At 49.4% G+C, this 13,079-nt stretch overlaps 3 protein-coding genes across 6 annotated transcripts; 2 read left to right on the forward strand and 1 right to left on the reverse strand.

Annotated features, from left to right (window-relative positions):
* Nucleotides 1–1,028: 1,028 nt before the first annotated feature.
* On the forward strand, nt 1,029–3,169 carry LOC125518103 (Pentatricopeptide repeat (PPR-like) superfamily protein). Its single transcript, XM_048683039.2, has one exon. It carries the CDS (start codon nt 1,064–1,066, stop codon nt 3,011–3,013), a length of 1,950 nt encoding a protein of 649 aa, XP_048538996.1. The 5' UTR covers nt 1,029–1,063; the 3' UTR covers nt 3,014–3,169.
* A 64-nt stretch (nt 3,170–3,233) lies between these two features.
* On the forward strand, nt 3,234–7,831 carry IQD33 (IQ-domain 33). Of its 4 annotated transcripts, none has more exons than XM_048683043.2 (7): nt 3,234–3,370; nt 4,037–4,201; nt 6,021–6,335; nt 6,434–6,664; nt 6,820–6,933; nt 7,022–7,417; nt 7,511–7,831. In XM_048683043.2, exons 2-7 carry the CDS (start codon nt 4,178–4,180, stop codon nt 7,616–7,618), a joined length of 1,188 nt encoding a protein of 395 aa, XP_048539000.2. In that variant the 5' UTR covers nt 3,234–3,370; nt 4,037–4,177; the 3' UTR covers nt 7,619–7,831. The 4 variants fall into 4 exon arrangements, with proteins under 4 accessions (XP_048539000.2, XP_087393921.1, XP_087393922.1 ...); XM_087537795.1 differs by having other exon boundaries at nt 3,237–3,370; nt 4,103–4,201; XM_087537796.1 differs by lacking the exon at nt 4,037–4,201 and having other exon boundaries at nt 3,240–3,370.
* On the reverse strand, nt 7,827–12,508 carry LOC125518104 (65-kDa microtubule-associated protein 1). Its single transcript, XM_048683041.2, has 10 exons — nt 12,326–12,508; nt 11,136–11,220; nt 10,739–10,948; nt 10,274–10,531; nt 9,689–9,904; nt 9,428–9,583; nt 9,024–9,335; nt 8,749–8,836; nt 8,441–8,589; nt 7,827–8,329 (listed from the first exon to the last, which is right to left on the reverse strand). The coding sequence occupies exons 2-10, from the start codon at nt 11,205–11,207 to the stop codon at nt 8,048–8,050; spliced, it is 1,743 nt and encodes a 580-aa protein (XP_048538998.1). The 5' UTR covers nt 11,208–11,220; nt 12,326–12,508; the 3' UTR covers nt 7,827–8,047.
* Between the last annotated feature and the right edge of the window lie 571 nt (nt 12,509–13,079).

Below are 13,079 nucleotides of genomic sequence, written 5' to 3' on the forward strand. Positions count from 1 at the left end.
GAGGAAAATTTATTGAAAAATATAACCTCGATAACATTTGCGTGAATATCATGGCTATAGAAGCACTGCATACCTCATACTTAGGTGAACCGCGGGGGGGGGGGGAGGGGGTTGTTAAAAAACATTTTTTTTGATACTTTGTGTGCAAATAACACGGTATTATACACACAATAAAGTTGTTAACTCACTACAAACCCCACGGTAACTTTTGACCTCGGAATAAAAGTTTGTTGAAAACATACCCTAATAACTTGTGTGTAATTAACATGATAATATACATGCAACTGAGCTGATAACTTACTTAATTCAGACGTGGTAACTTTTTGACCAGGGAAAATGTTGTTAAAATACCCCTTAATAACTCATGTGTAAATAACATGATAATACACGCACATGAGAGCTGATAACTCATATACAAATATCGCGGTAATTTTTTGATCGAGGGAATAAAAATTGTTGAAAAACATACCCCGATAATTTTTGTGCAACATAGTAATATACACAACAAAGCTGATAACTCACTGCGTCATAGTCACTTTTTGACCCTGCGATAAAAGTTTGTCGAAAACATACCCCCGAAACTTTTATGTAAATCACATGGTAACTTATGTATGACATACCTGATAACTTATAGTCTAGATGTAGTAACTTTTGGTCCGAAAAAAAAGTCATTAGAATATATCAATATGGGATTGAGTTTCGAAAATCTCGTCGAGACGATTTTTTTTTGTGAAGACAGCTTTTCAATCGGAACGACGGTTTGAGCTACAAAATATTTTGAAATTTGAAAAAAAAAATCTAGAATGACATCAGCTTTTTGTTTTTTAGTGCATATATGCATGTAATTAGAGGGAGGAGTGCACGTGAAAGAAAAATTAGTCATTCTAATGCATGCATGTATATAATTAGAGTGAAGTAAAAATCGTTGTTGTCTATTGCTAAAATCCGAATATTTGATAGTTATAAAAATCCTTTAGAAAAATCCATCCTTATATAAGGGTAAAGAAAAACAGTACTACTGGTAATTTTGGCCTCAATCGGTCGGCCCCATGAAAAGTCCGCTATGAAATTTCAAGTCTCTTTTGTGCACTGCATTCCTCCGCGAGAAAAAGAAAAGACCACGACGCCGGGACACCGCGCCACGCCCCGGCGGCTGGAGCGCCGCGTCCCGATGCCACCGCCGAGGATCACCTTGTCCGCGCCCCACAGCGACGTGCTCCGCCTCCTCGACGCCCAGGACCTACCCGCCGCGGCGCGCCTCGCGGCCGCGCACGCCTCGTCCCCCCTCTCCCTCGCCGCCGTCCTGCTCCGCCACCCGCCGCCCCGTCTCGGGTACTGCCTCCACGCCCGCGCCGCGCGCGCGGGCCTCCTCGCCGACCGCTACCTCGCCAACGCCCTCCTCGCCTTCTACGTCCGCCTCCCGCGCCACCTCCCCCACGCGCTCAGGGCGTTCGACGACCTCCCTCAGCGCGACGTCGTCGCGCACTCCTCCATCCTCGCCGCGTTCCTCCGCGCGGGGCTTCCCCGCCGCGCGCTCCAGTCGCTCAGGTCCATGGCTGCCGGCGCGGACGGTGTCTCACCCAACGCCCACGCACTCTCCGCCGCCGTCAAGGCCTGCGCTGTGCTCCACGACCGCAACGCGGGCGCCTGCGTCCACGGGAGCATCCTTGTCCGCGGATTCAACGACGACGACATCGTGCTGAGTGCGCTGGTGGACATGTATGGCCATGCGGCTTCACCAGGTGACGCACGGAAGGCGTTCGAGGAAATGCGCGCCCCTGACGGGATATGCTACACATCGTTGTTATCAGCATTTGTGCGGAACCATTGGTATGAGGAAGCCGTGAGGTGGTTCCGGACTATGGTCATGACGAATGGGGTTGAGCCGGATGGCTGCACATTTGGTTCGATGATGACAGCGCTAGGGAACTTGAAGAGGGCGAGGCAGGGCCGTGAGGCACATGCTCAGATACTGACCCGCGGTCTTTGTGGGAATGTGATTGTGGAGAGCAGCACGCTCGACATGTACGCCAAGTGTGGGGCGATGTTGGAGGCACGCAAGGTGTTTGACAAGATGCAGGTTAGGAATGCAGTTTCATGGTGTGCGTTGCTTGGAGGTTACTGCCAGAATGCGGAGTACGAGAAGGTTCTTGTGTTGTTTCGACAGATGGATAGGGAATACGATGACTCATATAGCTTGGGGACTATTCTAAGGGCATGTGCTGGTCTATCTTCTGTAGAACCAGGAAAAGAGATCCATTGCCGGTTTCTGAGGAGTGGAGGCTGGAGAGATGTGGTTGTTGAGTCTGCACTTGTAGACCTATATGCAAAATGTGGCGCTGTAGACTATGCTTATAGAGTTTTTGAAGCGAGCAGTGTCCGTAACACAATTACTTGGAATGCCATGATTGGCGGCTTCGCTCAGAATGGCCATGCTGAGGACGCTATCAATTTGTTCAATCGGATGGTCAGCGAAGGGGCGAAACCCGACTACGTCAGTTTCATTGGTGTTCTTTTTGCGTGTAATCATACTGGAATGGTTGAGCAAGGACGGAACTACTTCAAATCTATGAGCAAAGACTATGGCATTGCCCCCGGAATCGAACACTACAATTGCATTGTTGATCTTCTCAGCAGAGTAGAACTTCTGGAGGAGGCTGAAGATCTGATAAACAAGTCACCTTTCAGAGATGATTCGTCCTTGTGGGCACCAATCCTTGGTGCTTCTTCCACACATTCAAACCCAGATGTAGCAGAAAGGGTTGCCAAGAAAATGATGGAGTTAAAGCCTCAGTACCACTTGAGCTACGTTCTTCTTGAAAATGTGTACAGAACAGTTGGACGGTGGGAAGATGCTTTAGAGATAAGGAGGCTGATGAGATCAAGAAAGGTCGAAAAGGAGCCCGGAATGAGCTGGATTGATGTAAACAGAAGCAAACAACATATGTCAACTGTTAATGGGGCAGCTTCAGAACTAGTAGCCTCCGAGGACATCATCACATGTGACAACTGACCTTAACATTTTCTGTCTCTGCTTTTGCGATTCTGTCCTGTGATTGGCTTATGAGTCATTCGGAGTTTGGGATGAATTCTGGCATGTATTGTTCCCAAAATGCTCTACTGTTATAGCTGCATCCCTGAAAATTGATACCAGCTGGTGTCTTGCAAAGTTCAATGCGTCAGTTGATAGAGACATGAATAATTTGTCGAGCACATATATTCATATATGCTTTGCGGCATATGTGTTTATGTGGGTGCGATGCCCTTATTTGACATGGCAGGCTTGGATGGGATGGCCTTAGCCACCATTAACACAAAAGTGGGACTCTCAGACAGGCTGTCTACTTATTGGCTTCATTTGTAATGACAAGTACGTTTTCTCTGTACTTGGCTCTGTAATTGTTTTTCTTATGTCTCTGCTCAGAGAGATGAAATGCTTGCTTCCATTAATAATGGATAGCGTAGCTGCTAGCAGGCTAACATGCTATATTAATCCAACTGCAGAGGCATTTTAGAATATTTTTGTAGGGTAGCTTTGTATTCTTTTTTTCTCAAAGGCATCTGTGTGTCACTGTGTAGGGTAGCTTGAATTAATCTTTAACGTATATGGCATATGCAAGAATCTCAAAACATTTCCTGCGTATTATGCTTGATTTGAACACAGTTGTACAGTTTGATGCATGTAAATAGTTTTCATAGACAAGCTTCTTTTGGTGATAATGAGGAATAGTAGTCGGTGCTACCTGTTTATTTCCTCTTAACATTCATGAGACTGAAATCACAGAACATTGTTAGTTGTTGTCACGAGTAGTAATGATTAGCATCTATATGTATGATATCAATGATTCTATTGCCTGCCATCTCAATTCTCTTCCATGGAACAAAGAAAATGTATAGGTTTAACCTCAGATTACGCCATTTTAGTGAATATATACAAACGACAGGCATTTTGATGTGTGTTTGAGAGAGAGAAAAAAAGGGTTAAGCCTTAGACAATGGTACTAACTGAAGCATATGGCCCTATGCTAAATCGCAGGCGCTTGATCGATGCTTGGTTATTTCATGACCTCCGTGCTTGATCTAATGGTACTTATAAATCCAGAGACAGTGCTCTCAGGATGCGAGGAGAGAGCCCTTACCCCGCGGCCGATCGTGATTGGTGCAGCAGAGATGCAGAATGATTGAACGCGTGGAGCCACTAGTAAGTACTCCTACTTAGCATGATGATTGATGGCCCTCCCTGATCCCCATAACCGATCATTGGTACTGTAGCATACATACGTCAGATGTGCTCGAAACGAGGGACAATTCGGAGACACGCCTGGCCTGCCTATGTCGATGACGCTTCATCCTGGGCTTCAGTCTAGGACACCCAGCTGTCAAACTCAAACTCCTAGCTCATGTCATCAGATCTCCGACAGATGCGGCACCCAGTTCACCAGTTGTACGTCGTTCACATGCTCATCTACACCCTAACTCAGTTTCTGCTTTGGTTCCCCCATTGCACCAGCCGACGGCGGGCGGTGGATTCAGCCAGGAGCGGCGGGGAAAATTCTCAGCTGCTCTCAGGGCCCTCGCCTCTCGGATGAAACTGACCAAGCCGGTGAAAACCCTGCCGTTACTCCTCTGCCCGTCCACCGACTATAATTGAAGGAGCAGATCAAGGGAGCGGCGCGGTCAGCACGGTTCGACCTGAGGCTCGGAGCTGTGTTTTTTGACCGGCTGGGGTTTGGCACAGGGAAATGAAGACCGGTGCCACAGGATCCATGCGTCGGCCACTTTCGAGGCTTCAGTTCAGAGTTGAGGCTTCACTTGAGTTGAGGTCCGGGCTCTGAGATTCTGCCGGTTGCTGGCAACAGGCAGGCGGGTACCGAACCTAGTGTGCTGCCCTGTGAGCTTTTATCGTACGATATGATGATGAGAAATCTGCAGCATGGTACAGCTTCAGAGTAGGGCTGTAGGAGAGGGGGGGGGGGGGGGGGGGGAATATGGGTGCACCCTGGAGCAAGCAAGGCCAAACAGAACAAAAGATTAGGTTGGATGAGGCCAAGGGCGAGCAAAGCCATGTGAGAATCCAGTGTAAAAGGGCGCACGTCCAGAGCCTTTATCTCCGGGCATTCTTCCCCGCTAATCTCCTTTATTTCCTCATTCGTCAGAAGGCTAATAAAAGTGAGCTCCTGCCGACAGATCCATGTATGTACTGTACCCGAACTGCGTACGGCGGCAACCACCCAGGCAAGAGGTCGGCAGCCGGAGGTCGAAGCCTGTACCCCTTCATGATGAATGAATGGACTGACGGTGGCTGTCCGGATGCCAAGTGATGATAGCCATGGCGAAACACGGGCTCTTAACCACTAACCCCCTCCCCCCCCTGGAGTTACCGGGAATCAGAGCGTTTTAGAACATGTCCAAAAGAGAGGGAGAGCAGTGTGGAAGAAGACGCTCCGGTCCAGCTCTAAAGCCCCCCTTGCCTGCCTCCTCTCCTCTTTCTGCCAGACCCAAAAGAAAGCCCAACACATGGGGCCTCGCCCGCCTCGCCTCTCCCTGTCTGTCATCATCAAGGCCACCGCGGCGTGTGCGGATCCGCCAATCAGACGCGCGCCCGCGCCTTTACGCGGCACAAAAGTTGCACCGAACCAAAGCAACCGCATCGCATCTCATCCCATCCGCGCGCACGCAGACTCTGTTTTGGTTGGATTCACCCCTCTGCTCCTCTCCGTACCGCGCGAGTCCAGCGAGTCCGTGGCCGCTAGCCCGGTGGTGGTGCCGTCGCTATAAGGGCACCCAGCTAGCCACACGCACGGCTCCGTCAAGGCCTTGGCACGGTGCTCTGTACGTTCCGGGCTGAGCCATGGGCCTCGCCGGCGGCATTGTCCGGAGAGTCCTCTCCAAGAGCCCCTGCGGCTCCTCCTCGTCGGCCGGCGGCGGACGCGGAGGCCACAGCGTGCGTGCAGTGCATTCTCAACGGCAGCTCGAGAGTTCAGTCTGCCGCCGCAATGTGACATTCTTGTTCTTCGCAGGAAAGGAGCCCGGGCGACCACAAGAGGAGATGGGGCTCTCTGAAGCTGTACCTGTGTGGCGACGAGAATGGAGCGGGTGCCGAGGACGGGGAGGACGACGACGACGGGACGGTCTCGGCCAGGAGCTTCGAGACCTGCGCGATGACGCAGGACGCCCAAGCTCCGGGGGCAGCCGATCAGCGTCGCGACGTGAACGGCCGCGCACGCGGCCACGCTGAACAAGTGCGCGTTCAGTGGAGCCCCGGCGAGCCGACGAAGCCGTTCACCGAGGACGATGCGGCGAAGCTGATCCAGTCCGCGTTCAGGAGGTTCATGGTGCGTTTCCTGACTGAAAATCATGGTTCAGAGCCCAAACTGCGTCTAGCTAGCTACGTTTCCTGAATGAAGATCATGGTGCGTTTGCCGTGCTGCAGGCAAGGGGGCGCTTGCTGCAGGAGGAGCTGAGGAGAAGCTCCGGACAAGAGTGCTGCTACGGTGAAGCGCCCAAGAGCCCTGCCTCGGCGTCCACCATCGCCGCGTCGGTGGAGGTCCAGGTAGGGGAGTCCCTGAGCAACCTCCGGCTGAGCGACGACGGCGCGTCGGTGTCGGCGCAGCACCGGGCGGGCCAGAGCCAGAAGCCGCGGCCCCAGGTCTTCAGAGCCAAGGTAGTCCTGCAGAGCTTTCGCTGCTGCTACACTGTGTCACTGTAGCACACAGGGACTTGACCGCAATCGCATCGCTTTGGTCAAGAAAAACAGTGTTACGGCTTAATTTGGCACCTGAATGAACAGTGAGCTTATCATTAAACGTGATGTTTCAGGAGGAGTGGGACGACAGCACGCTGAGCTCCAACGTGCTGAGGATGAGGATCCAGAGCAAGATGGAGGCCACCACGCGGCGCGAGCGGGCCCTCGCCTACGCCTTCTCGCAGCAGGTACGCACGCACATCATCACGCTGATAACAGAGCCAAGGTACATTTCATTTGGGTCTCTCTCTTCTGAACTCGTCTTGATCGCCGCAGCTGAGGAGCGGCGGCACGAAGAAGCGGTCGTCGCGGTCGGAGCAGGGGGAGTTCAACGTGGGGTGGAGCTGGCTGGAGCGGTGGATGGCGACGCGGCAGGCCGAGCCCGGCGCCGACGACAGCGCGAGCAAGAACGCGACGGACGCCGGTTCGGCGGTGGCCGGGCGGCGGGTGGTGGTGGTGAGGAGGCGGCAGGACGTGGCCGTCGAGGAGAAGGAGAGCTGCGGCTCCAACGACGTGTCCGCCATCAGCTTCGACGGCTCCAGCGCCGGCGCCCGGAGCGGCCTCAGCTGCTACAGGCCCGGCAAGAACCGGCTCAGGGGGCCCAGGAACCTGCCGCGCCGCAAGGTGGCGGCCGCGTCGTCGGACCACCGGCTCCAACCAAGATCCCACAAGGTAACCTGTCCAACCCCTCGAGGCACCGCCATGATTTACGCCTCATCAGCAATGTCGTCCTGTACTGATTCCGAAACGCTCTGGTTTGACAAGGTGAGCAAGAAGGCGCGGCAGAGGGAGGAGAAGCAGCTGCAGAAGGATCATCAAGTAGAGACCGAGTGTGTGGCCTACGATCCCCGCCAGCCTCCGACGGATTACTGAAACCGAGACGATGGAATGATGTACATAGGTTTCTTCAGATCCTGATTGCTGTGTTCGCTTTGTATCGCCATGATTTCTCTCTTACTTTTCAGTTGCTTGGTGCTGAAGTGTTAGATGATTCGAGCTGATCTAAGTGCGTTGATCTGCAAGACTGACAAGTCGGTCGTGTAAAAGTTGGTCACTAAATAAAGTACGCACGCAGGTGATGGAACATTGTAAAAGTGTCAGTTATTCATAGCACCAGCTGCATTCGATCTACAACACGAGACCAACATCCATCCATCCATCCATCCAGTTACAGAGGCGATTCCCGCCATGACTATCATCAGATTAAACTCTCGCTCCACCTAGCTAAGCTAAGCTTAAGCTCTATAATCTCCCGACTACTGCACAGCTATACTTCTCCAACCGGCACTGATAGGCCAGGTGTCAGTTCGAAGACGCTTGCGAAGCCGCGTCGTCCTTGGCGATGGCCACGTAGTTCACCGGCGCCGATGGCCTGACGCTCTCCCTGCGGCCGTCCCGGCTCGCCGACCGCACGCCGTTCTGCTGCTGCACCGAGAGCCTCCGGTTCGGCGTGCCGTTGACAGCGCCGCCGTTGGCCCGAGGGCCAGGCAACTTCTTCGCAGACTGGGGCCGGGCAGGGCTCGGCTTTGACCCGAACAGCTTCTCCTGCTCGGCGGCTAGCTGGTCGTTTATCTTCTTCTGGTCCTGGGATGAACGGCAGATAGAACAGTTGAGGCAAAACATGGAAAGCAGAGATGATTCGCTGGACATAGCCGTTGGACATGGCAAAAAGGAACGGCACAAAAGAGTACTGACCCTCATTCTTCGCTTCTCTTCCTCCTTCTCCTGTCTCAGGATTCTGTATTCGTCCAGCATCACAAGAAGTGCGACACCGTCGTAGGTGAATGCTGTGTTGTGTTCTTGTTCCCAAGCCTGGGTCTTCGCCACCAGCATGTCAACAATGGCTGCAGTGAAGATATGCATGAAAAGTTAGGTCAGTTTAAGACTAGCACTCACGTTCCCTTCACGTATCATGCAAGTATGTGTAATATAATGAGCCCTAAGCCAGCGGCCATAAGGTAGTGTGATGCATTTCCCAGGAAGAAACCATTTTCAGAACATACCTGGGATTTTATTAACCAAAACACGAGCTTTTTCTGCACGCTTGAGGTTCAGATGTGCGCCTCTAGTTGCACTGTATCTGTTATCATCCTGCCGATAAGAGAACATCAATGTTAGAGTCCACAGCCAAGCAAGTGGTTTCAACTTCATGGAGAATGGAAATGGCAGAACAATGCTGGTGCAAAGGAGCACCATATGCCTGAAGCACACTTGATATCCTCCCTTTCGAGCATTAAAATGGAGACAGAGAAAGGGTAACATGACAAATTTTGCATACCCGGCTATAGTCTTCAAGCCAGCTCTCTTCTTCACATGCTAGCATCCACCTGTCAACCTTCTCCAATATGTCCTTTCTGCTTGAGGCCTCCTCTTTTGCTTTAAGTATCTGGTTCTCCATATCGGCCAGTAGCTCTGATGGCTCGAACATACTAGAATCAATAACAGACAGTATTCTATCTCTTGCAGCACTAGTATCTATTGCAATATGAGCCTGGGCATATATATCTTCAAGTTCAGTCTGCCTTTTGAATGCAATATCCTTCATCCTACTAGCTTTTAGCTGATCCAGCCTTTCAACTTCATGTTCAGCCTTTAGAATGCAAAAATATGTCAGGTCACAGGTGAACAAGGACTACTTTATCAATACGCCAAACTCACTGAGAGAAGAAAACACATCTTAACCTGATCAAGTACATCAAGAGCCAAAGCTCCAGGAACTGTCACTCTATCCAATGTTGAGGACATATTGCATGTGACATGATCAAAAAGTTGCCGTTCCTCAACAGTGGCATCCATTAAGTTCCAAAGGTCAGTTAGCTGGGAGGCTAGAGCTTGAATCTAAGAGAGCATAGCACTACGTCAGAAATAAGATCACATACGAAATGATATCAAAGACACCTAAAGAGAGGATAAGCAATAACAAGAGGCTCACTGCAAATTTACCTTTCCAATCCTCTTAACTTTCTCTTCTTTAAGTTCGGTCACCATCTTAGACAGCCTGGATATTGTTTCATCACTAACACTCTTGGAGTGAGCACCCACAGAGTCTTTGAGGCTAGGATGAACTTCAGTAACAGTAGCCAAGAAATCCATCCCAAGGACAGAACAAAGATCGTGCACAGAGCTCACAAAGTCAAGAATCTTGTGCAATCTATCACTCTGCAATACAAAAGAAATTAAGAGTGCCATTTCAAGTCAGGTCATTTTAGATAATCCAGACCAAAGGCATTACGCTGACTGTCATCAGCAATATCAGTAGCCTATTGCTTTGGCCATTAATATGGTACAGGATTATGTGTTAATGCCACAGTTTAGACTTCAACATCAAGGGGGTAATGATTACTTAAGTTATGCAGACTTGGCATATGAAGTGGATTTGAGAAACACATAAAACATTTAAAATTATGTGTGTACTGCACAAACATACAATGCCTTCAGGCTCCAGCAAGCTTTGACGTTTGGAATATTAGCACATTAACAGAACAGAACCAGTTCTTGTGCAAAGCAAACTATGGAATCGGTACCAACCTTTTCCTTTTGAAGTGCTTGTAGTTCAAAAAGAAATTCATTTAGTTTCTTCATTGAAAGATCATCCTCGTTGACATGGGGCATTTCCAAGTGGTCACCAACTTGTAGAGTACCCGCAATTTCACCACGTATTGTTTGAATTTGGAGTTGAACATCAGCAAACTCTTTCACCCTCTTCTCTTTTTTCCTGCAGAGCTGTTCCAAGAATGGTGATGTCGCTGCTAGTTGCTCCTTGATTGTACCAGTTGTCTTGTCAGGCTGTAAATCAGGGGAAAGGGGACATATGTACTATATTAGCGGAAGAGATGTTATACTCGAAGATAAACTCTAGCAGAAATGCAGAAGTAAAATAAATGTATGACAAACTATTAAGTACAGAGTATCAACTAAGTATAGTTGGGTAGTGTGTATATATAAATGACCTAGGTTGAGATGGGAGTTGGGGGGCTATTCCCAGATACTTACAACTATAACGCCAGAAATAGACAGTTCTCCCAGTGAAGAAAGCAGTCTATTAAGCTCGGATTTGGAGTTGGCAAGTTGTTGAAGAAGACGAGCCCTGGAACTAGAAGCCTGATCAACCTTTCTCCTGTAAACATCTAAGCATTCCTGCTCTAGCTGAAGTAACATCTTGTCGCGATCATCATCGCTCTCACCAACCTCATCCCATATCAGCTGAAATAACACAAACCAGTTACTAATAAAACCTGATATCTTCCTGCTTAAACATGATATGTTCACTCTTATTGATGCAAAGGAGTTGAAATGGTGTTTGTGTTGCCACTGTTTTCAGTTTACCTCTCAAAAAGTGCGAGGAAAAAAAATGATAATTCTTAAGAGGGAGGGAGAGTTGGCAAAGCACCTGTAGTTGCTGCAGCAAAGACCCACATGTGGTTTCACCTAACAAAGGATCATTGTGACCGGCCACTCCCATTTTAGGTCAAAATCTGCAATGATGGCAATAGGTGATCATGCATATACAAGATTTCAGGGCAAATTTAACTCTGAAACTATCATGGTTCAAGGCATGTTCACTTCGAGCGCCATAAAAATCTAAAAGCTACACACATTACACAAACAATGAAGCTACATCTGTCTCACACCCAAACAGAAGAAAAACAATGAAACTAGAGCCTGAATTTTCATGGCATTGATACAACTTTAGACCATTAGCAAATAATCTGTTGTACAAACTAAATACCACGAAATGTATTGTTGTGATACTCTGAAAGCAGACTGAATCACTTCGATAGCAGTTGCAAACATAAGCTGCTCAAATCCATGAAGATAGATGGGCAAGACTACACAATACAGGCTATGGCACACAATTCTGCCAGAAGAATTCTCTCACAGACCTTCCCAGACTTTCAAGAAATGGTGATAAGCCGAATGGGCCATTCTGATACACTCATCTGCTGACCCACGCATGCATTGCCTCACTTCAACCATACATTTATGGATGTTCAGATAATGTTGAAGCATTCAGGTTCTGAACAGTAAATTCCATCTGGCGATAATATTTGGCACTAGATTTAACAATTCTCCACAAAGAACAGCAACGAGAAAACCATAACGACCTTCTCAGAATTTCTAGGCATACGAGCTATTCCAACAGCCGACTGCGCCAAAATTACCCGATTCCGTTAAAGCTCCTAAATTCCAACAAAAAAAGGTCCAAATTTCCGGCGAGTTCTTGCACCCAGAGATCCAATCTGACCCTTCAGAGTGTCAAACAGGCAAACGAACGCGCGAGACCACAACGAAATCGCTGAAACGACCAACCCGAGCGCCGCGCAAGAAAGAAAAAAAATCAAGAAACCCGACAAAACCCTCCCCAAACCCCACGGAATCCGGAGTAAAATCCCTAGAAAGAAACCACCCACGGGACCAAGAAACCGCCCCTGACCCCTAGTCCAGTCGCCAAGAAACCCCAGGGGCGCCCATTTCGGGCGGAGATCGCCGCGGAGGCGACAGGAAACCAGAGAAGCGCCGCGGGAGGGGGGGGGGGGGGGGGGGGGGGGGGGGGCAATGGCGGCGCGGAGGCGTCCTCACCTTGGGGCTGCCCGCCGGGCTAGGGTTCTTGCTTCTTGCTTCCTCTCGGCCTCGTGCTCTCGCGGCGAGGCTTCCGGTTTCTGCAACCGCGGGGCGCGCGTGAGGTGACGGCCGCCAGGACAGAGATAGAGAGAGAGGTGGGGGAGGGGCGGAGTCAAAGGGGGGAGTGAGGAGGCGGACGACAGGGAGAAGAGAAAACGGCGTGTGGGGTGAAAAGTGCGGGGGTTCGGAATAAAAAAAAAGGAAAAAAATTGGGTTGGAACCCTGCATATGCTTTTCCTTTTGTCCTGATATAGGTTTGGTTGAATTCCTTTGAGACGTTATTTGGTTCATATAATAGGATTATCATAGAAATAGAAAATTTGTAGGCCAAGCATAAAAACAAAGATTCCAGATGAAAATTTTCTATAGATGCATTCGGTTTGTAGGAAACGCGTACGGGGATTTTGTAGGAATTACCATTCATTTCCTGTGATTTTGACGGAATCTACACATCCACTCAAAGCTCATTTTGGGAATGAGGCAAGGCAATTTCTTAGAATGGCAAATGTCATCCTATCAACTTCATGTAGTATTATTAAATCCTATGTTTTGGTTCCTCCAAACCGAATGAGGGACAACCCTAGCCTAGCAGCCTCCCGGCTCTGTAAGTGCATCTAGTGCCACCCCTAGTTGGTTTTGAAGTATTGACGACAAATCTAGTTGAGGGACTAATGTGTTTGTGAGAATTGTAGGATAACACAGGTAGAAGTCC

This window comes from Triticum urartu, chromosome 7A (assembly GCF_056163025.1).
Source record: "Triticum urartu cultivar PI428250 chromosome 7A, HENAU_Tu73, whole genome shotgun sequence".
Taxonomy (NCBI): Eukaryota; Viridiplantae; Streptophyta; class Magnoliopsida; order Poales; family Poaceae; genus Triticum; species Triticum urartu.